Here is a 26,940-nt window from a genome sequence, read left to right on the forward strand (position 1 = left end):
CATCAGCTTGGTCTTGCCTATGTTTACTTCCAGGCCATGCTCCTGGCAAAAGTCATCAAAAACATTCAGGGCCCGTTGCAATCCAGCTGGGGTTTTGGATATTATCAAAGTGTCGTCAGCGAACATCAGGATCGGAACCCTGATGCCCGCCAACGAAGGCGCATCCACACTAGCGTCCTGCATTCTGCTGACTATCCCATTGATATATAATGTGAAGAGCAAGGGCGCCATTGCACAACCTTGGCGCACCCCACGCTCCACAGGGAAGTCAGTTGAGGATTGGCCATTTGTCCCCCACTGTACTTTGGCAAAATTGCATTCGTGCAACCTCATAACCAAAGTAAGCAATTCTGCGGGAATGCCTATCTTACTTAACACTGCCCAGAGCTTACCCCTTGGGACTAGGTCGAAGGCAGCCCGCAGGTCGACAAAAGCGACATACAGGCTGCCCCCACCAAGAAGAACCGTCCCCCACCGTAACATAGTGAAGCAAAACACCTGGTCGATGGTACTGGTAGCCCTTCGAAAGCCTGCCTGAAAAGGGGAAAGAGAATCATTTTCGTCCACCCAGTCCATAAGTTTGTTTACCACCATCTTCCCAATTACTTTTTGGACGGTGGCAATCAAACTTATGGGCCTGTAGTTAGCTGGAAGGGATCGATCTCCTTTTTTGTGGACGGGTATAATGATGGCTCCCCTCCACTGTTCCGGGACTTGCGCACCCTTTGCAATTGCGTTCCCCAATAGGAGCACATATCTGCCCCACCTATCTTTATCATTTTTAAAAACGTCCGAGGGTATCCCGTCTAATCCCGGGGCCCTGCCCCCTTGAACGGAGCTAATTACAAATTCAACTTCCTTGGCGGAAAACAAATCATCCTTAGGAAATACAGCCAAGATTACATCCCCACCACCCCACTCCTTTGTTTCAGCATATTGGGGCCTAAAGTAATTCACCCAATCGGATTCAGCAACATTATTATCCGGTTTGTTTGGGGTACCGCCTCTGCCCCACTTTACTATCTTCCAGAAAAGCCTGGAATCCTTTGCTCCAGAGGCCTCCTTCAGTTCCTCCCAATGCTTCTCATCCCAGTCTTTTTTGGCCAAGAAAATGCTAGTGTTGTATTGCTTCCTGGCAGTTTTGATTGCTACACTGTCCCTGCTTCTGATAGCATTACCCAGTGTTAATCTGGCTGCCCTGCACTGTTTGTTAAACCACCCTGCTGGTTTAGAGGAAGCTGTGCGATTACCCTTACATGTTCTCATAAAGTATGGCTTTAGGGTGGCGAAAAGATTGTTATGGATTTCGGTGATCGCCCTAGATCCTGGCAGTGTTGCACTAGCTAATTCCATGGAAAGAATTGCTTTGTCCACTTCAGACCCAATAAAATCCATGGAGGCTGCATTCGCCAACACCGAGGGCCATTTCAATCTACGCATATTATTCGCCATGTCTGGGAGCAACCCATTACTAGCATGTAGATAAGGCTGAGTGTGCTTCCACCAGGTATGGGTCACACAGAGGGGGTTGTGATCACTTTCTATCCTGCCCTTGACTTCCATGTCACAAACCCCCTGCCAAAGATTAAGACTACAAATAACGTAGTCTATCCTGCTTCTATTATGACCATTATCATATGTGCACATACCTTCCTTATCTCCCTTTGTTCTACCATTGAGGGCACGCATCCCATATTCTAAACACATAGCATTTAAGGAAAGAATATCTTTAGACCAACGTTTGACAGGGGCAAGATTCAGGGAGGGAACACCCCATAGATTGTCCTCTTCCTGTCCTAATGGGTTTTCGGTACTGTCTAGAGGCTCAAAAGTCCTATTTAAATCCCCAGCTATTACTATTCTGTTCCCAAGGGACTTTGATTGCAGAAAATTAAATAGAGCCTCTAAAGTGGGGGAACTCCCATTATTGCAACCTCTGGCATAGACATTATATAAATCTATCACACCCCACTCTACTGAGAAAATTCGTAGCATTTGAATATCTCTGCAGCCCAAGTCCCACATTTTCACAGTAAGTCCGGAACTCTGTCTAATCCAGACTGTGAGGCCTCCTTTGGGTCTACCCCTAGGGCCTCGACATGCCGGGATTGAAAAATTTAGGTAGCCTTGGAGGTAAATAGGATCACAGGCCCAAGTCTCCTGGAAGAAACACAGTTCAAACCCGTTAATGAAGTCGGCCCACGATTGTAACATCAACTTACTCCCCAATCCTGCAATGTTCCAAGATACAAAGCTTTCCATAGCAGGGCTATCACTACCCATTATATCAGAAATGGGCAATCCCATGGGACTCAATTGTCCACCATCCTCATCTCCCAAATTGTGATCATTGTCCACAATATTCTGTTCCATTAACACCTCACCACTCATATTTTGCATTAAATCCCCGGTATTTTCCTCTACAGATGCAACATTTTCATCGCCTTCTGTTACCTTCAACACAACATCAATACTCATTTCCGGGGTTTCGGGGACCCAACTTGGCTTCTGGTGTGAAAGGCATCCCCTTATATTAAGCTTTGGTCAATATCCCCAGTTCAAACATTGAGTGTCTTCCAGATTATTATGATTTGAACCAATATTTTGGGGTTGCCATTGCAGTAGGGTAGAGGGTGGGGGTGCAATCATTACCAACGGAGGATTGGTGGAACTATTTAGATTCATGGGCCCGCCTTTTAATAAGCATGTTTGTCTTGGGTAGAAAAAAGAAAGATCCACGATACCAATTCCACCACTACTTGTACCCCAACCCTGCCTTGTAATCCAACCAGCCACCCTGGGGTCTTGAAAATTGATGATAATACAGTCACCCCCCAAGTTTTTACTGGTGTACCCAATCCAGTCGATCCTCCTTGCCCCTATTATCAACCCGTCCAGCCCCCCCGGGAGTGGTCTATTTTCCTTCAACCAGTGCATTACTTTATTTTTGAGCATCTGGAAGTTTTCTCTTTGACCGACTAAAAGAGGTGGAACATTAGTGAGAACCGCCACGAAAGGGTGGGAATCCGGGGTAAGATTCACAGGAGGAATCTTTCGGGGTTGTTTCTCCAAATAAGTCGGTGGTGGTCTATTAACCGGGGCACTAGGACAAGGGTTAGGGATATTTGATTTTTGCTGAGGATTTGTGGATAAAGCTTTAGTTGTCCTGGGGCCATTAAGGCCCTCTGCTCCATTATTTGTGTCGGGATTGGAAATACTTGGCATTGGCTGATGGTTACTTGCAACGGTGTTGCTGCTTTGTAGGCCCGTCTTATTCTTGTCCTTTACCATAGGGTGTTGGACCTTAGATGCTTTTTCCCTTGCACTAGTGCTCGGACAGACCTGCTCTGGTGGAATAAGCGGTTGGCTTGGTCCCTTTGCCTGGGTCTTACTTATAGTGCAGCCTGCTTGGGGGAGTGTTACAACAACAGGCAGATTTTGTGCTTTTTCTGAAATTTCCTCAGCCCTACTAGACTCAGTTATCTTGGGCTGTAATTTAATTAGTGACTTAGTATGGAAAAAATTGTCCAGGGTAGCCTGCTCAAAGTGGTCTAGTCGATCCATTAACTTATTTACTTTGGCCTCAATGGGTGTCAAAAACAACCTTAGTAATTTCTCCAACTCAGGTATCAATGAGTCTATTGGAGGAATGTTCGCAGCCAACCCGTTCCCCTGGGGGTCACTAAATGGTGGATTAGAACTCTCTATAACTACATTGTCCCCCTCATTTGGTAAGTCGCCACTTCCACTTACCCCGTTGTGTGCCTTTTGTGTAAATAAAGGATTTTTTACCACTTTTCTTACCTTGTTAGGGGGTTTGGAAGGATGGGATTTCCTTGGGGCAGTAATCCTTTTCCTTTTTACACATGGTTTTGGGCCTGACATACTAGTTTTAATTATGGTTTTCACTGTAGATGAATGAACAATGGGGTCTAAAGGTAAAGATGTGGACAGAGTGGCATTGTCCAATCTTTGTAGTGGGCCGTCCTCAATCTCCAAAGTAGAGGGAGAAGTGTTTTGTATTTCAATCACCCCAGGCAAAGTTATAGAGGACAGAGGGGTTACCAATGCCGGATAAGCTTGCGGCAACCGTTTTTCCATGGAGCTTTTAAGAAGCTCAATGGACAGCCTACGGTCTGCACGTTTCTCTGCCAGTGAGATCTCTTTGTCTATATCTTGGTTGGGACGATTGAAAAAGAATTTGTCCAAGGGGCCTAGAATGGTCGTACCACCCTCAGAATGGGGAGGTGGTAAGCTGGTGGTATTTAACATGTGAGACATTATTGGTAAAATTTACGAGTTCATAAACACAGTGGGGCACACAATATAATGAATCAATGTAGTCCCGAGAATAACAAATTACAGGAAACAGATCTCAAGTCCTACTCGTCAGTGGGGTGGCCCAGCCCGGCCTCCTTCGGCCCCTGACGGCCACAGACGGTCCCGCCCTTGTCCCGGGCTTCTCCCGGCGCCCTCCCGCGCGCTCCCGCGCAGCGGAAGAGCAGGGCCCGTAATATATGCACGAATAGGTGAGAAGGGGGGAGGGGTCGGGGAGAGCGGCCCAGGTGTAGCAAGTCAGGCAGGCAGGCGGGCGCTCCTGGGATATGTAGTCCCAGTGCAGCGCGCGCGCTCGCTCGCAGCCCCTACCAATATCCTTCCCTCAGCGTCCCTCTGTAAACAATGGCAGGCAGCACTCCAAGCGCAGCGGGACCCGCGGAGCGGGTTCCGCAGAAGTGGGTTGATGGCTGATGGCAAACTCCAAGCTCCCAACTCCAACCAGGTCACAGCAAAAATGCAGGAAGGCGTCCCCTTTGGATATGGCACTGATTACTGAACTGGCTTAAAGAGTAGATTTTAATGCCTGCCAGATTCGTTTTGTACTGGTGCTGACAGTTTATTGCTGCAGGAGGCTGTGGTGTATCTCTGGTAGACTAACACTGCACTTCAAAATATTCAATAAGTTTCTTTAAGGGTCGCTTGTTAAGACTGCACTTTATCAGTTATTTGAAATTTAACTGATTTAAAAAAAAATCACTGCTGTGACTGAGTTGTAGTAATGCAAAGGGCTTGTTTTGGCATCTTGTGTTTAATGTTAATTTGCTCTCTAAATGTCAGTCCATTAATGGTGGTGCAAGATGGAGAGCACCAAATCTTTGAAGAAGTTAACTACAGAGTTGTGTGGTTTAAAGTTACTGATGTTAAAGTTAGACCTCCCTGCTATAGACTTCTAGGCTGATTGTCAAGCCCTAAATTGGCAAAACCTTGCAGGCCATCCACTGTGCATTTTTAGTTTGGTGTTTGTTATTGGCAAATACTGTAGTTATCCAAGGTGCTTCCCCCCCCCCCCCCCCCCCCCCCCACCCTCAAAACTAGTTTGTTTGCTTGCTAATTGGGTGAAGCTGATAACATCTCTGGCATTTAATTTGAGGTGCTGTATCGAATTGAAGATCCCCAGGTGGATGGGCACGTTTCCTACTGATCCTATTGGTATATCTACTTTGTTACAGCGGGAGCAAAGTTGAAAAACGAACTGTCTTTCAAATTATGCTGGGTAGGACTTGCTTTACTACGAGATAAAATATGACTTCAAAATGATTTAGCTTGGCAAACCTGTAACAGTGACTCTGAGGTTCATTTGTATACTGGCCTTCATCTCGATTTACAAAAAAAATTTCATTGTGTCACAGTAAGGCAGGAAATGGTTGCTGTCCATTTGGCAGTGGTTCTAAATGTTGCTTTGTGTGCTGAATGGCCCCAAGTAGAGTAGTTTATTAACGAGCTTTTGTTTGTTAAATTTGGGGTTCTGATACGACTTTATGTACACCCTATCCTGGGCCAGAACACGGATGGTTATTTCCTCTTGCTTCACGCTTGACCTCAAAACAATTCCTCCAGCTTTAGGGGCATATTGTCTGTCTGGAAATGCTATTAATTTCCATTTTTTAAATGACTGTTCGAGGCATGTGAACTGTAGATCACAAGCTTTGCATAGCTTGCCATATTTTGTTGGGTCCGAATGTTTGTGCTTTGTTTTTGTTGGAAGAAGTCTTTTCCAGTCACAAGGTAGGCGACTCCTCCTTTTGGTGATAGTGTGCATGGGCATAGAACCCATTGTTTGTTTTTTCTTCCGCCATCTGGTTCGGATGTGAATTGCTGCGCTCCGTTTCGGCACAGTTTCTTGGGCTCCCTTAGACGCGCTATCAACTACCCTCAACAGTATGGTCTCTCGATCGCCTTTCCCCATTCTCCGCGTATCGTTCTGACTCAGACCTTCGATCGGAAGACTGGCGCCTACCCATGCCGGGCTCGCTAGAAGTCGATGGAACGGACTCCTTTCAAGCTCTGTCCTGGGTGTTGCGTCAAGTTTCCGCGCACAAAGTATGCAATCTCTTGCTTATCCCTGGAATACGACGATAGTTTCAATCGAAGCAAACGCTTCGTGACCGTTTGGCTCGACGTCATGAGATGCAAAATCAGGGCGGATCCGCACGGATATCTTCGGCGAAGATTCCGATAGAGAAGAAATAGATGCTCAAGGAGGCGAGGAAGCACACCGCATCTCCGTGTCTGAAGCAGACTCAGACATGGAAAAAGGAGAGCAAGTTATACCCGGTCAGCATACTGGGAGTACAGAAGCCCACTTGCACCAACAACACAAGACCAAATAGGCTCCGGTCATTCCTCTGCCTACGGGCCAAGGTCGGCACAGAGTTTCTGGCACTCTGGGTGGAGTCTGCCCCATGCCGGTGCCAACCCGAAATCTTCAGCGTCTAAACCGAAGCATGTCGTGGTCACTATTCCACTGCTATCGAAGAGCAAATCTTCGGAGCCAAAGGGTTCTGAGCCGAAACTTTCAATGCCAAAAACGGTGACTAAAGATCAAGACAGACAAAAACAGAAAGAGCTCGTAATACATCTAGACACTGGACATATCAAGACCAAATTGCCTGAAAAAAGGAAACTGGGCCTACAGGAGGATTACCTTATTCCCGTCGAAGAAATATGGGTACTAACCCTTCACCCCTTCCATTCCACCTCCTTTGCTCACTGATCCCAACTTAATCATCACACCCATAAATTCACCACAGGATGAACGGGATGGGATGAAAATAGGATACTGGTCCATGGTATGACTGATACTGACCCAAACACGGATAATGACCTGGGTTTATATCCGTTCAGATTCTCAACAACCAATGACAATATAGGATACATTGAGTTACTTGACAGAGCTGCTCAGTATCATGGGTGGAGCTGCATGAGTAGTCTTTAGGAGAGGATTTCCTATTTGAGACCTTAAGTTCCTCTCAAAGGGCTACTTGTATGCTGCCAATACTTAAAGGGATGTTAAAGCACGCATATAAGGTCTTTAAAGATCCTGTGAGGGCAAGAGTCGTCACACCTAGGGTGGAGAAAAAATATAAACCTGCACCTGCTGACCCGCCTACATCAAGGGTCCGCTGCCCTTAGACTCTCTTGTGGTTTCCAACACCCGCAAGAGAGCTAACTCAGACCACAGGTGAGGCCCCTCCTGATAAGGAGTCCAAGTTAATTGATGCCTCCGACAAGAGTCTCGCCATAAACGGCCATTCATTGGCGGATTGCTAATGCTCAAGCTTGGAATGATGGGGCTCATTATGAGTTAGAAAAGCTCATATAATTTCTGCCTGATGAGCATAAATCTATGGTTAATCTTATCCAGGAGGGCAAACTAATCGCCAATACCTCCATCGGATGCACCCTAGGTGCAGCAGCCCATGCAGTAAACACCAGCGTAATGCTACGCAGGCATGCTTAGATGAGAGTATCTGGATTTAAACCTGAGGTGAGAGCCTCTATTCTTAACCAACCATTTGACAACACCTTTATCCCAGCAGTTGACACCTCACAGTATAAAATGAAGGAAGACACTGGGGTCGCAAAGCCCATGGGGGCTTTGCAGTTACCTTCATATAGGGGTTCCTTTCGTTGATCCTCTTACAGGGGTGGCTCCCAAGAATATATCCTGAGGTGGCTCCCAACGAGCAGTGACGTTCCCCACCCCCGGATCATTCCACTCCTGTCGGGGGACATCTCCAAATGTATCCCTGTCTGGAACACAGTCACCTCAGACAAATAGGTTCTACAAATTATACAGACAAATAGGTTCTACAAATTATACAATCTGGTTACTGCCTGGAAATTAAAGACACTCACTCAAATATTCTCCCAAGATCATACGCAATGTCACAGGAACATCTCACCCTTCTGAAGCAAGAAGTTCTCGCTTTGTTGGAAAAAGGAGCTATAGAACCAGTCTCATTACAATATCAAGGGGCCTTGGATACTCCCTGTACTTCTTAATTCCCCAAAATGACGTTTCTATCAGACCTATACCAGACCTCTGAGAACTAAATCCATAGATTCAGTCTGTCCACTTTCACATGGTGACACTCACACATGAGCTCCGGCTCCTTCAACAAGGTGACTTTCTGTCCACCCTGGTCTTGAAGGAAGCCTATTTCCATATCCAATACACTGTGCTTACTGCGAATACCTCCGGTTCGTAGTAGCAGGCCAACATTATCAGTCCAAGGCGCTCCCATTTGGAGTAACTACCGCACCCAGGGCTTTCACCAAATGCCTAGCAGTAGTTGCAACTCATCTACGAAGACCACACACTCACTTCTTCCCATACTTAGACGACTGGCTCATAAAAGCCAGCTCACGACAGAGCTGTCGAAGTCACACTCGCAAAATAGTGCAGTTGCTCCACAAACTTGGAATCACAGTAAATCTGTCCAATTCACATCTCCAACCTTCCAACCTACAGGTGTATCTGGGAGCCACGATAGATGCACACAAAGCTCTAGCCTCTCCCAATCAGACCAGAATCCGCAACATGCATAGTCAACTCAGTTTCAGCCTCCACACTCTTTGCCAGCTCAAGTGTTCATGCAGTTCCTAGGGATGATGGCGTCTTGCATCCTAATAGTCCCTTACTCAAGACATTGGATGCGTCGCCACTAGTGAAACCAGGTTCGGGGTCTGTTATCAGATATAGTGTTGGTGTACGGCCGCACCCGTCGCTCTCTGCAAAACTTTTTCATAAGGGCAGCCCTTCATCGACCCACCCTCCCCACGTTCCACAGATGGTGCTAACTGACGCATCGCTTACTGGTTGGGGAGCTCCTACCCAGACACTTACAATTCAGGGTATGTGGAGTCTGCAGCAAAATCACCTTCATATCTAAATCTTCTATAGTTGCTAATGATTTTTCTAGCACTTAAAGCTTTTCAAGTTCATCTAGTAGGCAAAACTGTCCTCGTTCGTACAGACATGACAGCAATTAATACATATAAACATGTGGGGACACTTCTCTCCAGCTGTCATAAGTAGCGCACACCATCTGAAGATGGGCTATACATCACAAAATGTCTCCTCCAGAACACCTTCCAGGAGTAAAAAATCAGATAGCAGATCTGCTCTGTCGTCAAAGACAACAGATCCATGAGTGGGAACTCCACCCTCATGTTCTCCTCCCATTCTTTCAAATGTAGGGGGCTTTCCAGACACCGATCTGTTCGCCACAAACCTGAACACAAAATGACCAAGCTTCGCATCCAGGTATCCACACAGGCAGTGCACTATGATTTGGTCAGGGATATTTGCCTACACTTTTCCACCTCTCACTTACTCCTTTAGTGGTTTGGAAGCTCAGACAGGCATCCCTGACACTAATCCTAGTAGCTCCCACATGGGCTCGTCAATCTTGGTTCACAACCCTGTTGAAGCTCTTAGTTCCTCACCAAACACTACATCTCTCTCCCAATCTCCTCGCTCAGAGCCATGGAGAGATAAGATATCCAGATCCCAGTCATCTCAACCTTGCGATCTGGCACCTGAAATCTTAGAGTTTGGCTACCTTAATCTCCTGCCAGACTGCTTGAACATTCTCGGAGGCTAGACATCCTACCACAAGAGCATGCTATGCAGCAAAGTGGAATCGGTTTGTAATATACTGTAATAATCAACACGCTTGATGCTTCAGTTCAAAACATCATTTGCTATCTATTACATCTTTAGCTTTCCAATTTAGCGTAAACATCCATATGCTTACATCTTGCTGGCTGCAATAGCAGCATACCTACAGAACTGACATCTGTCACTCTTCAGAGTGCCTTTCATTGAAGCCTTTATGAAGGGACTTGAAAGAATCATTCCCCCACGACTTCCACCTGCTCCAGTGTGGAATCTCAACTTTGTTCTCACCAGCCTAATGGGTCCTCCTTTTGAGCCATTGCACAGATGTAAACTGCAATTTCTCACTTGGAAGGTAGCTTTCCTCATAGCAGTCACATCACTAAGGAGAGTGGGTGAGCTTCAGGCACGAACCATAGAAGAACCATTTTTACAAATACACGAAAACAAAGTTCTTCTGACGACCCTAAATTCCTACCTAAGGTAATTTCTGCCTTCAATATCAACCAATCTGTTAAGTTTCCTGTGTTCTTCCTCAGTCAGATGTTGTGGCAGAACGTGCTTTACACATCTTAGATGTGAAAAGGGCACTACTTTATTATATAGAAAAGACATCGCCTTTCCGTAAGACAAAACAACTATTTGTGGCTTTGGCTCCACCATATAAAGGCAATCCTATATCCAAATCTGATATAGCAAGGTGGATAGTCCAATGCATTCAGACATGCTATGCAGAAGTAAAACTAACATTAACAATTCCCCCTAGAGCGCACTCCACTCACAAAGGAGGGGCTTTTATGGCATTTTTAGGAAATATACTTATAGATGACTTCTGCAAAGCTGCAACATGGTCTACACCTCACATTCACAAAACACTATTGTGTGATGTGTTCGCAAGACAGCAAGCTGGACTAAGCAGTTTTACATACATTATTTCAGACAACTGCAAAAGCTACAGGCTAGCCACCACTTGGGGAGCTAACTGTTGTATAGTCTATGCAAAGCATGTGATCTACAGCTCCCATGCTTTGAATGGAAAATGCTACTTGCCCAATGTGCATCTGTTGGCATGTAAAGCTGTAGATTCACATGCGCCCACCCGCCTCTCTGGGTACCTATACCCGTTGCAGTAACCTCTTACTTAGATACATTTATACATGGACATCTCTTACAAACTCACTTATCACCCTCTACGGCAAACAGTCTAACAATGGAGTCGATGCCCATGTGCACTATCCCTGAAAGGAGGAGTCCCCTAAGTCGTGACTCGAAGACTTCTTAAAACAAAAACAAAGTGCAAACAACTGGACCCAACACTAGATGGCAGGCTATGCAAAGCATGTGAATGTACAGCTCTACATGCAAAGAAAGGATGCCTACTGGGAAAATAGCGTTTTCCTTTTCTTTCTATTAAAGCAGCCTGCATTGGGCTAATTTGTTTAGTTATTTTTGCCTACTAGTTGTTGAGGAAAGAATTTCTTGACTGAATCATCTCTCCTAAGAAGAAAATATTAAGTCCACCAAGTACACAGACCAGCGATGGGGAAGTTGCAATTTATTTTTGTTACCACTAAGTACTTTACCCTACCATAACAACTACACTTGTAGTCCTGTTTTGCATTTCATTTTAGTCCTACCTTGTTTGTTTACTTTCAACCACTTGTACATATTTTTTTTAAACTTAATTTTGCTTTGTAGGGGACAGGACAAACTTTGCCACTTTTGATCTTTCTGAGATACTCCCGGAAGAGATAGAGGTTGAAGTGAAAGCTGCAGCGGAAATCTCCATGGGAACCGAAGTGTCAGAGGAGGATACCAGCAACATCTTGCATCTTTGTGACCAGGTCAGGATATATGTGATTGATAACCTTCACGTTCATATGATTTTTTCATGTGCTATGGCAGCAGTGATGATTCTTTAATTGCATTCTTGATAAAACATGAAGGTGCAAGTCACTACCTCATCTGATGCTGTCTAGGAGGCCTTTAATACATGGGCAGAAAATCAGTTTAGTCCTAAAGTGGGAAAACCACTTGAAGAGATGAATGAATATATTGTAAACAAACTTTATTGGATTTTTCATTCTTTTTCCATATTGTAAACCTATTATATGCATGAATTGTACGAAAATATACTTTCCCTTCCTATAAGATTTCCATACACGGAGCATTATGACCATGGATGTAAATCGGAGGAAGAAAATAATTTTTTCAGTCTACTTTCCATATGTTGTGACACCAACCATGTGTATATATCCAACAATGCTTAACTATTACCCATGAACACCCCCCCTTCCTCCCGGTCTATAACCCACCCCCTATGCTCTGAATGCATAATACAAAATCCTGAATAAACGTCCCTCTAAAAGAGCGTCTGATTACATTAACTTGTCGCACTGTTTCGTACATAACCATCATTGAGTGACTACATAGAAACTCTATGCTATATCTATGATTGTTTACGTGGAACATTAGGGGTATCATCGGGATTGGCACTCTTATGGGCTTCTACCATTGTATCCTAGGAGTTTTCCGCAGACCAAGGACCTCCTAACTACGCAGTGCCGCACTTTCAGCCCCATCCCACCTGTGCAGTTTGCTATGCCACATGCGCATCGTAGGAGCCTTGGCTGATTTCTAGCGCATAGTGATAGACCTTTTGGCAACTATGAGTGCCAAGTCCAAAAAGCGTAACTGAACCCTGTGCATCTTTTTACGTCTACGGATGCCTAATAAGCACTCCAGTGCTGCTCCGGAGAGGTAAGTAGTCTCCTCTCAATCCCGTAACCTCCCTCCAAAAATCAGCAGGGCATGCCCATAGCAAATGAAGTAGATTCGCTGCTGGTGACTTGCACCGGGGGCATTGGTGGGCAGTGACGGTACATTCTCTGTAGCCTATGTGGGGTCAAATAAGCTCTATGTAAGATCATACATTGAATAAACATTAACTTGGCATTGCGAGGTATTTTCCGTGGGTATTCCAATATCTTTCATTTCCCTGTCTGTAAAATATCGTCCCAGATCTATTGCACAATGCTCATGGTATCCAGGGGAATCCTGGCATGTTTACGGGCGCTAATGTATAACCACTTAATAAGATGACTACTGTGTCCCATGTAGTAAAGAGACGTAACTAATTTGCTTGGGGTTCCTTCCATTGTGGGGACCACTGTCGTTTTATATTGTGCAGTAAAGCTGCATGTGTCATGTATAGCGTGTTAGGCGCCCCGTGTCTCTTATAAAGGAATCATGATCCATAAGTGTCACACCAGCAAATAGTGCTCCAACAGTCTCTACACCTGCATCCAACCAGGGTAGTATAGCCAGTCTCGTGCAAGTTGCGCCCTTCCGTGGGTAGGATAACCATTGCAACTGACATTTGGGGAGATGACTACATAATGCATCAATGGTTAAACTTCCACATGTCATATGTGAACTCTAAATTTAGTTGTTACTATTAAAACAATCCAGACTACTTCTCCGTAGCTTGCATTAATATGGATCGGAAGACCATGCATGTGCAAGTTGTATTTTTTTCGTAATACCAAGTTACAGCATCCCAATTTCAGTTGTAATAGGTTCAGTTTCTCTCAACTTTTTTTATATGCAGTCCTTTGAACAGGTTCTGAGAACAACAAAATGAGTAATGATTGTAAACTACGCAAAAGTTATGTATGGAAAGGTGTGTGGAGATTATCTGCGTCCTAATTGTTTTCATGCCTAGCAGGGTTTGTTTTTTGATAGCTGAAAAATATCTGTACTGGAGATACAATGTCCCAACATTCTGCATTAGTGTTTGGCTTTTGACATGTAAGGTCGTCGGGCGTTTATGCTCTCTTCTAGCTCGAAAGCTGCAAGACCACGAAGGGAAGCTATAAAAACTGCTGATGCCCTCTCCAGTTTTCAGATTATCGCATGCATTCTTCTCCCTAAAGGAAATTAGGTTTGCTTTTTTTTTTAATTCAGGAGTGCTCTAACCATATTTAGACCAAAACGTGAGGGCAAATTCGTATTCTTCTCTAGAACGTGCCTTTCTGGTTATTACTCCCTCCTTATTGTCCGGAAGTTAAACCAAACCTGTTAACCGTGAAATAAACCTTAATACATTGTGAAATTTAAAAAAAATGTTCAGGTGAACACATTTTATGATAGTCCTCATGAAATCCTTCATTCCCATGGGAAGTAGTGAGCCCTCTTGGCAGTAGGTATCTGACTGAGTTCACCTGACGCAGTTACAGTTGCGTCAAACAAAACTGGTTACGAGTAATGTGCGATAGTGTTCACCATAACAAGTTAGTCTTATTAGTGCAGACTGTTGACCGTTCTATTTCTACGGCAGTGAAAAAGTATGCTACATACCTTTTGGGATCTGAAAATGAAGTGTACCGTTCATTTTGAAAGACTTATAGCTTAAATTGTGGTAGTGCTCAACCAACAGCACATCACTTTTCCCTGGTCTTGAGTAAGGTTATTTCATCACAATCTGTCCTTCAAAGTTGCCACAAATGAACCAGTTCCTCCTATGTTTTAATGAAAGTGAAACGTCCTTTTAGGAGAGCAGCTGTTTAAGCTAAATAAGCTTACTCAGTAGCATGTTTATTTTGTCTTGCTCAATGAGAAGAAAAAAAGATCAAGGGCTGCATCTACGATAATACTATTTAGCCTTACAGAAGCACGCACCTGCCAAGTTCTGCACTGCTTTGCGAAAGAGCTACAGCAATTTTGATTATTGATACACTTACTGAAACTGGTCTAGGTATGAAGTATTGTAATTAGGGCTTCCGATTTTGATTAATGTTTAAAAATTTTCGTCTGCGTTTATCCAGATGAATTTTTTTGCCATCTTATTAGTATTTGTTTCTTGCATAAATGTAGCTTTAAAATGGTATATTTCTGCGTTTATCGAACTCTTCCATTGGCACTCAAATATGGATGCCTTTCACGTTTTAGCAATCGAAGCAGCCACGTATAACAAAAGCCAATACTCGCAGGTACATATTAGCATCATACTAAAAAATGTATGTAATCTTGTACATGTATTTTAGGAAATCTCAACCTGTATTTTAACCCTCCATACTGTCAGCCTGCTCAACTGTTGCCTGGAATTCATTAAATATCATGGAGTTTTTCACAAGAAGCATTTTCACTATTCTGCTTTTAAAAATAAATAAACAGGAAACACATTTTCTGTCTGTAATAATCTGTAAAAATCATTAAAAATGGAAAACCGGAAGCCTTAGTAATGCAATACATTTAGCTTGTAACTAGATAGGGTTGTATTTGATAATACTGTAGAAGTATTAACTCGTTGTTATTTGTCTGTCCGTCTTAATGTTCCAGGTTATTGAAATCTCAGAATATCGTGCTCAACTCTATGATTACCTCAAAAACCGTATGATGGCCATTGCACCAAATCTTACGATCATGGTGGGAGAACTGGTTGGAGCCAGGCTCATTGCGCATGCGGGTATGTTTATTTTTTGGACACTCTACTAATGGGTTTGTTGAATGTAGAATTGCTATTAAATATTGTGTGCTTGGAGAAGTTCCGCTCTGTTTACACTCATCATTGTTGTGATTCTGTTTACCTGCTAAAAGTACGGTCTGGCTCGGTCACTGCAGATTTTCGCAATAAATTGTAGTAGTCTGACATGTTTGTAAATAAAATTGAAGCCCCTGTGAGCAGATGTTTTATACAGGCAGGAAACCATCTGTTTTTATTATCATATAGCTTTTTATTGTGACAATGTTATTTTATCAATCGGCATCAATTTATTGATTTTTTACTATGTGTTTATCATATTAAAAATGTATTTTTTCATATTGAATTAGTTGTGTGTTTGCCTTAATCCATTTTTGCCTCTTTTCCTCAATTGTATGCCTGGGATTGTTATCTCACATATATGATGTTTTATACTTTGACAGTATGCTGTCTGGAAAATATTAGTTGTTCAAAATTGAATGACGCATAAGCAAAGGTTTTTAGTGAAGAATTGCATGCCTCCAAGGGAAGAAATGCAGAATGCACAGGTCTTTCATTTGAGTGGGATTATTCCTGCACTCCTCCTTGCCTTGTTCTGTTCATCGTACCGCAAATCCGATTTTAAGTAGCTGTTAATCAATTTATGAAAGTGAACTGGTTAATGCCAGACTTGGGGCAAAAAACCTTCCCACGTCATCGGATCATGTCACAGTCCGTGTCTTTTCCTGTTGGTCATAATGAAACCTGCTTTGTATTACCTTGCTGATGATTCGCATACACCCACAAGATACAAAAGTTTACAGGGTACTGCTATTTCCCCATCTAATCTTTTATTGTCAAGTGAATGCCCTTCATGTCCTTTTTGGAGACTAGCAAATCTCTTGATACAAAGCATAGCCTACAATTTGAGACTGACATCCATGGATTGATTCTGATCTAGGCCAGTCGATGTTAACTAAACTGTTTCTGGCTCAAATGGATCAAGTGTTCGTAAGTCCATTGCGACTATTGTTGCTGCGCAGAGGAAAGCCTTATACAAAGGTAGCGTGTCCTCTTTTAGTTGCTTGTTATTGTATTTGGATGCTAAACCAGTACTAATGAAATGAAACTTGTGTGTAGTGTTAACGTGGACAAATAACACTTCTGATTTAATTTCACAAAATGTGACTGCAGGATTTGTCTTTTCTTGCCACTTAATTTAGCCTTTTCTTGCCACATAATTTAGTCAACTCGCATAATTTGATGCTCCCCTGCTGCATAATTCCAGAAACCCCAATTATGATCTATGCAAAAAGAACAATTGATGAACAGAATGTAGAACAGTGTCATACATTCACCCCAGTACAGAGATCTGGGCCGAAATCCATAGTTTTTTTGCTCGCCATGCCATTCCAGTTTGGACCCAGCCATATGCATGGCCCTGCGCCAATTGGGAACAGTCCAGCCCGAACTGCCAGGCCAGGTCCTTTCTGGACTGGAAACAAGCATCCTAGGACCAGTTTCGGTCTTTCAGCCCTCATCAGCCAGGAAAGCTTGACTCCAGTGGCATGGAGAGCACGGGACACACGTCTGGGCATACCAGTCCCACTCGGGTTGACAAATGCCAAAAGAACAATTGATGGACAGAATGGAGAACAATGTCATACATTCACCCCAGTACAGAGATCTGGGCCTAAATCCACTGTTCTACAGTAGGACTTTCGGTGTTCACTTTTCCCTTGTATTATAAGAAAAAAAGCACCAAAAATTGCCTCTTTTGTACATTGCATACATTTATTGAATAACTATTTGCCTGATGGTAAGTGTAATGTTTTAGGTTGGTGTTCAAAAGCAAGTTGTGACACATCTTACTTAAATGAACAGGGCTTTATCAAAATCTATATTGAGAAATCAGAACGGCAGCGGACACTCGAACGTTCCTCCCATGCAGTTCCATACTTAAAAGTTCGGGGCAACCCTTCCTCCATTCCAGACGTCGATCAGTACTGCAGCTTCGCAGAGGCACATAGTTTAACAATATGGAATGGTGCACCCAGTCATCAGAGTCAATGATCCTATATGTCTTAAATTTCACTTTATTAAATTCTTTAATTTTATTCTATCAAAACAGCAAACAATTTGAACATCCTTGCGGCTCTTCGAAATGCAATGCGAGTTTTATCTCCCAATGGTGTAGTCACACGGTCCAATTCTGCTATGCTATGCTATGGACACTTATAATGCGCACAGATGCTCCAGCAAAGGAGCGTCCCGGCGCACAAGGTAGAACACAACACCGCTAAATGCAAAGAACTGAAAAGGGGAACAGCTACGGGGGCAAAATTAAAATAAGAAAGTTTTAATGGCCTTACGGAACAGCAAGAGGTCCTCCAACAGACTGATCTCTACAGGAAGGGAGTTCCAAATAGCTGCAGCTCTCACTTCGAAAGATCGGCCCCCAGCTCGGCTGAGCTTGAACCGGGGGACCAAAGCGAGAGCTTGGCCAAAGGATCTAAGAGAGCGAGTCGGGATATAGAGAGACAAGAGGTTGGTAAGGATCTGGGGAGCAGAACCTTTCAAGATTTTAAAGGCCAGACATAAGACCTTAAAATGAATTCTCATCTTGGCCGGCAGCCAGTGCAACGATCGTAGAGTGTTAAAAACGGAGCAAAACCTGGGCAGGCCAACTACCCCTCTGGCTGCGGCGTTTTGAACGCGCTGCAGGCGAGTGATTTCTGCCTGGTTGGCCCCCATCAGGAGAGAACTGGCATAATGAAGCCGGGAGATCACCGTCGCCTGAATCACCAACTGCCTGGTTGGGGCATCAAAAAATTGGAGGACAGGTCTTAAGCCCCGAAGAACACCAAAGCAGCAGGCTGCAGTTCTCTTTGTGTGGCCAACCAAGCTGAGGGTGGGGTCCAGCCAGACTCCCAGGTTTCTTAATTCCGTGACCGGAGTCGGGGACGGCCCAAGTTCCGGAGGCCACCAGCTGTCCCCCCAAAGTTCCTCTTTCTTACCGACAATCATGATTTCAGTCTTTTTTGCGTTAAGCTGGAGACAGTTGGCATTCATCCAGCTAGCCACTGCCCTCAGTCCACTCTGGAACCTAGGGGCATCCTGCTCAGCATCCCCACTGATAGTAACCGCTAGCTGAGTGTCGTCAGCGTATGAGACCATAGTCATGCCCCACTGCTTGACGACGACAGCCAACGGTCTCACGTATAGATTGAATAACGTGGGACTCAGCGAGGATCCCTAAGGAACCCCCATGCCCAGAGGATGGAATTTGGACTGGTGAGGTGGGATGGCCACGCAAAAAGAGCGATTGTCGAGGAAGGAGCGGAACCACTGCAGAGCAAGCCCACCAATGCCAATCTCCTCCAGGCGATGCAGAAGAATACGGTGAGAGACGGTGTCAAAGGCAGCGCTAAGATCTAATAATACAAGCGCCGCCGTCTGACCCGCATCCAACACCGCACGCAAATGCTCCACCATGGCGAGAAGGGCTGTCTCCGTGCTGTTACCAGCACGGAAACCGTTCTGCGTGGGGTCCAGGACATTGGCCCTAGTAAGATGGTCTGAGAGGGCCAAATTGACGTGTGCCTCCGCAACTTTCGCCGGCCAGGGTAGCAATGAAATGGGACGGTAGTTCTCAGGTTTTAGTGGGTCCAACGAAGGCTTCTTCAGGATTTGAGAAACCACCGCCTGCTTCCATTTGGCTGGAACCATGCCCGAGGCCAGTGAGAGGTTAATCAGGGAGCACACCGTGAAGCGTCCCAAAAAAGACTGGTCTCTAAAAAGGGCAGGTCTTAACAGATCCGAAGGAGAGCCGGACTTGATTTGCTGGGCTAATTTGTTGAACCCCTCAGGAAGTAACGGGGGAAGAGAGTGCAGGATGGTATGGCCTTGAGTGCAATCTGGGGCTCCTGGAGATGGTCCAATACTAGGGAAAGCCTGATAGATAATCTGGACTTTCTCTAGGAAAAAGGATGCCAGGGCCTCGCAGTGGGAGGTGGAACAGGCTTCCTGAGAGGAGATCCTTTTCGCCAAAAGGTCTTTAAGGACTTTAAAGATGGTTTTAGACTGGTTCGGGCTGTTGCGAAATTCCGAGGAATAGAACGCCGCGCGAGCTCTACAGATCGCTCGATGGTAAAGCTTAACGGAAGCAAGATGCGCGGCTTTCTTGTCAGCCTCGTAGGGCTTGCGCCATTGTCTTTCCGCCAGTCTACAAGTACCTTTTAGAGCACGTAAGGCACTATCTTACCATGGGCTCGACTCTCAGAGAATGTAATCAAGGGGGACAGTCAGGCTAATTGTTGAGGAGGTGAATATTCCCTAATGTTGACACCTAAATCCGTGTCAGTCGCCGCCATGTCATCTCGTTACACCAAAGAGTAACCTGGAAATATCAAAATATGTTCCATTTACACATTTTTTAGAATTGATTGGTGACGTTAAGTACTTTGTCTATACAACATTATTATAATTATTTTTTTGCCAAATATATTTAGGACATGTTTACCATACTACTCTTGCATTGCCGTTTTTAGGTGTTTTAACAAGAATGTTTCCTCTAGGTTCACTTCTAAACTTGGCAAAGCATCCAGCTTCTACTGTTCAGATCCTTGGTGCTGAGAAAGCACTCTTTAGAGCTCTGAAGACCAGAAAAGACACTCCAAAGTATGGCTTGATTTACCATGCGTCCCTAGTTGGGCAGTCAAGTGCCAAGAACAAAGGAAAGGTGAGTGTGAAAGTGTATTTTCTTCCTGTTCAACTAAAAATTGCAGTTGTTTTCTTTGATAAGCCGACCAGGCCAGCACTATAGTCGAAATAACCTCTGTTTAGATCTCCCAACATTAGTTATGTGTAAAATGCTTTGTGATCACGTGGATGATTGAGCATCAATCGCAAGTTATTTCCCAATTTTGGTTAGCTTTGTAAAGCTGCACTATTTGGAAATAAAGGCCAATGTTTTTGCTGTTTCCCCTCATATTAGAAGTGCACTCCTTTATAAGCAAATTATCCAAGATCCTTGTTTTGATAACTAATGAACTTACTTTTGGGGTTGTGTATGTATGGAAATATTAGATTTAGATCTTTACTTAAATATGTCATGTTGTTTGACTTGCCTGGATAAGCATGTCACTTCAGTGTATTAAAGGTATTTGATTTTTAACCTACATATTGATGTATTCAAGAGTTGGTGAACATTTTTTTTTTTATTTATTTATAATTGGGTGTCGAAAAATCCATTACTATTAAAAAAAAGTGTTAAATTATCACTATCTCAGTACACAAATGTTTGAAGGAAATATAAAATCCTTCTTAGTCGAGGAAAACCTTTCTGGAGAGTAAGAAAAAGAATTTATAGGAAAGAATCTGCTTCACCACCTCTGTTATTCCAGATACCTTTACATTTCTTCAGTGCACCTACCTTTAGAGTCCCTTTTAATTTTCTAACTCTATCCATATTCTTTACCCATGTTGCAAAAGTGGGAGGGTTGGTGGGACTACCACTTTTTGGTATCGAGCAACTTCGAAACTAGGGACCCAATAAAAAGAATTGTTGCTGCCACAACCTTAAATGGCAATTAGAGGTTGGGATCCCAAATATCGCCCCCTGTATGTCTGGGTCTCTGAGAGCTTGTAGCCCCCCACCCCCCCAAATAAAAGCAAACTAGTCCAAAAGACGAGTATTTGGGACAGAGAAACATCATTTGCGACCAATCGCCTTGCAGATGCTGACATTGAAAACATTTGGCGGATGAGGCCAGTAACTATTGCTGCAAGTTTTGTGGGGGTATAGTAAAGTAGAGGGCTATACGCTTAAAATTCACTCCTTGGGCGGCCTTGTAAGCCATGATATTATACCTGCTCCAAGCAGTGGAATCTATTTTTGCCCTTTGCTGTGGGGAATCAAAGCAAATGCTGCGAGAGCGACCAATTCATGCAGATACACATAGAATATCCAATACTAATTTCCCTGTCCCGTCCGCTTGCTCGTGAAATGTGCTTTGCTGATATGCTCTTTCACTATGCTAGATATCCAAGCGTAGGCGGGTAAATGATTGCAAAATTGGAGATGGGCGAGTGCAGTGAGGCACAATATTAGCATTATCCGTAGCCACCTGATCCCAAGATTTTATCTGCTCGGCTAGCGTGAAATTACCAAAACCTAATACCCCGCCTATCCCATGATTCAGTAGTGCCGCATTTCATTGGTAAGCCTACAGCCCACACCCCTTCAGTTGCATCTGGTAGTGTAGCTGAGGGAACAGATTCTTTTGGGAGTAACGCAAATGTATTTGCCTCTACTTGCGGGAACTTATATGTAATGTAAAAAATTCTTATAGAGCGCACTTACACCCAGCGGTTTCATGGCGCTATAGGCAGTAGAGAGACGGAGAGAAACAAAGCAGAAGATTAGGGAATTAATTGTGCGCCTTACGGAACAGGTGTGTTTTCTGGAGGGACCTGAAATGAGGGTAAGAGGTGGTGAGCCTGAACTCTAAGGGGAGTGCATTCCAAAAGGAAGGGGCCAGAAACGAGAATTTGAGCCTTCCATGTTTCTTGTGTTTGAAAGTGGAAGTTTTAAGTAGAGCAAGATGGGAGGACTGGAGGTTCCGGAGGGGGGGGGGGGGGGGGGGGGGGGGGGAATATAGTGATGGAGAAGGGAGGAGATGAAGGCCGGGCCGAGGTCAACCAATGCTTTAAAGATGGTGCAGCCCAATTTGAAATTACCCTGTTATACTACGGGGAGCCAATGAAGAGTTTTCAATAGTGGACGAACGTGCTGATGCCTAGGCTGATTAAAAATCAGTCGTGCCACCTGGTTCTGGACCAGCTGTAATCGGTTTAGTTGGTAGGCGGTGATACCAACATAGAGGGAGTTGGCATAATCTAGCCTGGAAATTACCAGGGCCAGTAAGGCCAGGGTGAGGGCCTCTGTGGTAAGGAATCGAGATCTTTCGGATTTTATATAAGTGAAAGAAGCTAGAAGAGACCACCGCGTTAATCTGGGGTTTCATCGATAGATCCTTACAGATGACCACCCCAAGCTTTTGGCAGAATCAGCAGGGCAAGGGGGAAGGCCTAGGCAAGTAGGCCAGAAGTTAGGGTTCCATGGGTTGGATGTGCCCCCGATAAGAACCAGTTCGGTCTTATCAGGGTTAAGTTTAAAGTGATTTGCCCCCATCCAATCACTAATGTGACACAGAGTGGACTGGAAGTTGTGAATGGATTGGTCCGAGGGGTCGGTATCTAGGATCAGTTGAATGTCATCTGCATAATTAAATGCAGTGACATTGCTGCCACGTAAAGAACGGATAAGGGGGGCAAGGTACAAATTAAAAAGAAGGGGAGAAAGAGAGGAGCCCTGCGGGACACCACATGTTAACCCGTTCTTGTCAGCAGAGAACTGAGATAGACGGACAGCCTGATGACGATCACTCACGAGCGAACCCAGTCAAGGGCTGAACCCCGGATGCCGGCCTCCTCGACACGGCCGACCAGAATATCATGGTCGACCATGTCGAAAGGCGGCCGACAGATCAAGGAGTACCAGAGCCTGGCTGGTATTGCAGTCCGCCCCCCTCCGCAGCTCCTCCATCACTGAGAGAATGACCAACTCAGTTGAGTGGGCAGGTCGAAACCCGGCCCTTTGGGAATCGAGGAACTGTGAGTGTCCAATACATGAACTCAAATAGTGGGTAACATGAGCCTCAAGAACTTTGCTGAGAAGGGAGTAGGGAGATAGGACGGAAATTATTCATAAGGGAGGGATCAGCATTAAGTTTCTTGAGGATAGGCACCACGACCGCGGTTTTAAAGGAACTAGGGACTAAGCCGGTTTGAGTGAGTTGTTGAGTCGGAGGGGCAATAGGGCAGGCAGAAAAAGCCTCACGCAAAACGTGGGGGTGGCAACAGTCAATAGGGGAGCCAGAGCTCACCTTATTTAACAAAGTTAGAAACTCGTCCTCCGAGATAGGTGGTATCTGTGTAATCCTCTGCGAGTTGTGAACAGCGGGAGTGGAAACAAAAGTGGGTGAGTCAGAGGGGACCGAACCAGAAATACTATAAATAAATGAGTTAAGGGAGTCACAAAGTGCCTGAGAGGGGGGAGGTTTGATGGTGATCCTATCTGGGTGTGAGTTCTTCCACAATAGAAAAAATATCTTTAGCCTTGGGGGCTGAGTCAGAAATTTTCTTAGAGAAATAAGTTTTAGCTTGCAAGATAGCTAGCTTGTAATCTTTAAGCAGGGTCGTAAATATCAGCTTCCTGTCAAGAGTCTATACTCGTCGCCAACAGCGCTCGGCCTGTCTAAGTTTAAGTTTTTGTACTTTAAGTTCCTCTGAAAACCATCTTTGCGCACCTTGGTGGCGTTTTAGCCTAACCTTTTTGAGTGGGGCTACAGTATCGCTAGCAGACTCAAGCCAGCCCTGCAGGCCCAGCGCTTGAGTGTCCAACAAGTCGTCGTCCGGTGGGGAAGAGGCTCTAAGTAAGGTGACAAAGAAGCCTACGTCGGCCCTATTCCAATTCCTAGCAGAGAGGTTGCCCTCAAGAGTACGACTAACATGGGTAGTAATGGCGATAGAAAAAGTAATAATAGAATGGTCCGACCAGGTGCAGGGAAGGACAAGGGGAGAGGAGATGTCCAGGTTGTAAGTCCATATCTGGTCACGGGTATGGCCCTTGATGTGAGTTGCTTGGCGAATATGTTGAGAGCAATTCATACCCAGTAACAAGTTGGAAAAGGTGGATGAACAAAGGGCCAATAGTTAAAATCCCTCAAGATCAAAATTTTTGAATTATTAATAACTAACTGGGAGAGCATCTCGCTAAACATTGACAGGAAATTGGGCATGGACTGAGGGGGCTGATAGACTAAAACACAAATAAGGGGGGGGGGGCCACAGGGGAATCCAGCGTAATAGCTACTGAAGAAAATCTAATGGGATGTTTAATAATAGCTGCCACCCCGCCACATGGCTTACCGGTGGGTCTATTGGCATGGAGGATATAATAGCCTGGTGGAACCGCCGCAAGGATGTCCGGTGAAGACTCCTCATTTAGCCATGTCTCTGTGACAAAGAGTATGTCGGGCTTATCAGAGTCCAACAGCTGGAAGATCTCAGCTAATGTTTGACCAGTGAGCAGGTGTTTCAATAGCTCACAGTGAAATTGGAACTAGCAGCTCCTTTGACAGGAGGGGGAGGGATGGCCACAGGGGTCTGTGCGGCAGGAGCAGAGGCCATAGCTACCGTAGGAACTAACTCCGGGAAAGGTAAACGAGAACAAAGCAGACCCAATGAGTCCAATCTGGCAAGTATAGTTGGGTAAAGGGGCCGTTGAGAGTGCTGATGTTTCAAGTCATAAGCAGTATAAGTAACAAAAAGGGCAGAGTGGCTTGCCCTGGCCGGGCGCACACGGGCTCGCCTTTGGCGCGCCCGTCCGCTGCGCCTCCGAGAAGGGAGTGGCATTTTATGCTGTGGAGGGTGGGAGGGCCGAGCAAGTAATCTGCTCGCCCTCGGACTCACCCAAGATGGCGACCTCAAATGACTGGAGCCGATGCAGCGCCTAGTCGGCTGCTGTTGGCCCTAAGTTGCCGGCGTGCACAGGAGTATGAGAATGAGTAAGATTTCCAGAATTTTTAAAAAGCCTGGTGGCCGAGTGCCATACTTAGTAAGCATGTTTTGCAAATAAAAGCAATTTAATAGACTAGTCTCTGTGGTGACTCAATTTAGGCAATCAAAGGCGGCTTGATAAGATTTCCTCATATGGCCAAGCCAACATCGTCTATCAATAGCTGATTCAAAGTCAGCCTAGTGCGGGGCTTTCTCCCTTGCCTCAAAAAATGACTCATCATTTGAACCACTGTGACAAAAAAAGATTGTTGAAAAGTGAACAAAATATTAGATGAAACTAAAAAAAACACGTGTTGGATCAGCATCTTGATAAGCGCTACCTGCCCTATAATGGATAGCTGTAGATTATGGCAGTTACTTAATATTGAACATGCCTTTTTAACCATGGCTGGTATAGTTTAGCTTAAGCAGGTCTAAAACTCATGAGCGACAAATGCTTGAATACATCATATGGCGCATAGCTGACAATGGGTGGATAATGATATAAAAGAATTTCTACTTTTGGCCAGGTTGATCTTGCAGCCCCCAATATCTGTAAAGGATTGTGTTTTGAACATAGCTCTGTGACTGCTAAATAAAGAATAATGTAATCCGCAAATAGCTTTTGCTTCAGGGAAGCAGAGGCCAAATCTCTGGATCTTGTCTTAGGGCCGTCGCTAAAGGTTCTACAGAGTAAGCAAACTGCACCGGTGACATTAGACATCCTTGTTTCGTGCCTCTGCGAATTGGGAATAAGGCCTATGGTTTGAGAATTGATCATAAGTTTGGCCTCAGGAGTTTAACAGTATCTTTTGACCTCTGTGCCCGTAATGGGAGCCCCTACCCTTTCACAAAGTTCACTATTCAGTGAGGAAGTTTGATTGGATGCAAGAAGGCTTCAATCGCACTAGGCAAGAGGTTGCTAGTGAAAGCTTAAAGATCTGTGTAATCTAAAAACACCCTGCCTATCTAGTCTTATCTGCAACAGTGTGGTTCAATTTTTCAGCAAAGATTGCATTGATGACTCCCCGGTTACGTTTCTCAGACAACGTCAAAAAGCATCTTGCCTGCCTATTCTTTTCGCAGAGTTGCTGAAAACAGGACTTTCGAAGTAACCAAATTTCTAGAAGTAAAAAAAAAAAATCTTTAAGTCTTTGACTTGCTGCCGCCAGATTAACATTTGATTCGGCAGTGTGTAAATTAAGGTAGTCCATGTGTGCTTGCTCCAAGTCTTGTTGCAGCGCAGCAATTTCCTCACGTCTTGTGTTATTGACTTGGGCTGTATAGGAGATCATTTCTCCCTAAAATAAGGCTTCCTTCTCTGCCAAACAAAACAAGCACTGGCGTTGCCAATAGGTCTCGCAGTAGGAAAGTTTGAGCTATTGGTTTTGTAAATGACAAAGCCCTTTATGTTTTTAAAATGTAAACAAAAATAAAAGGCATTGTTATTTGCAATTGTAATAGCTCCAACTTTCCTACTGCGAGACCTATTGGCAACGCCAGTGCTTGTTTAATTAACTATCATCCTCTGGTAATAGCCATTTCAGCACTTTGCCAGAATTAGTGAATTAAATTCCATCTGGTGCCATGTCTGGATCATCTTGTCTGAGGATGTTTAAAGTGGACTTTGTTTCTTCCACCCAGATGTAGTGATGATTGATACATTTTGCTGAACCCTAGATAATTAAGCAGTGCATATTGAACAAGTTTATACAGAGGAGTTGTTCATTGATCATGTTTATCCTAATCCAAATACTGGCCCAAAAAGTGTGACTTGCACCCGTCATTTTGTAAGTCTCAGTCCTCCTGCTAAAAGGCTTTCTTGGTGGCTGACTGCTAACAACTGTTTTTTAGGTGTTTGTGTAATTTAAAATCTGCCTGTATCTTGTAGCTG

At 44.5% G+C, this 26,940-nt stretch overlaps 1 protein-coding gene and 1 non-coding gene across 2 annotated transcripts in view; both read left to right on the forward strand.

Moving 5' to 3' along the window:
- NOP58 (NOP58 ribonucleoprotein) overlaps nucleotides 1-26,940 on the forward strand; it is a 118,221-nt gene that overhangs the window by 24,767 nt on the left and 66,514 nt on the right. Inside the window, exons 8-10 of the mRNA XM_086955262.1 lie at nucleotides 11,660-11,805; nucleotides 15,302-15,428; nucleotides 20,000-20,163. Of these exons, the coding sequence (XP_086811388.1) occupies nucleotides 11,660-11,805; nucleotides 15,302-15,428; nucleotides 20,000-20,163 (437 nt within the window). The remainder of the gene's footprint in view (nucleotides 1-11,659; nucleotides 11,806-15,301; nucleotides 15,429-19,999; nucleotides 20,164-26,940) is intronic.
- Nucleotides 11,861-11,938, forward strand: LOC147730458 (small nucleolar RNA SNORD11B). Its single transcript, XR_015308953.1, has one exon. It is a non-coding gene; the product is annotated as a small nucleolar RNA SNORD11B (small nucleolar RNA).

The sequence above is a fragment of the Lissotriton vulgaris genome, chromosome 2_1 (genome assembly GCF_964263255.1).
Source record: "Lissotriton vulgaris chromosome 2_1, aLisVul1.2, whole genome shotgun sequence".
NCBI classification, from domain to species: Eukaryota; Metazoa; Chordata; class Amphibia; order Caudata; family Salamandridae; genus Lissotriton; species Lissotriton vulgaris.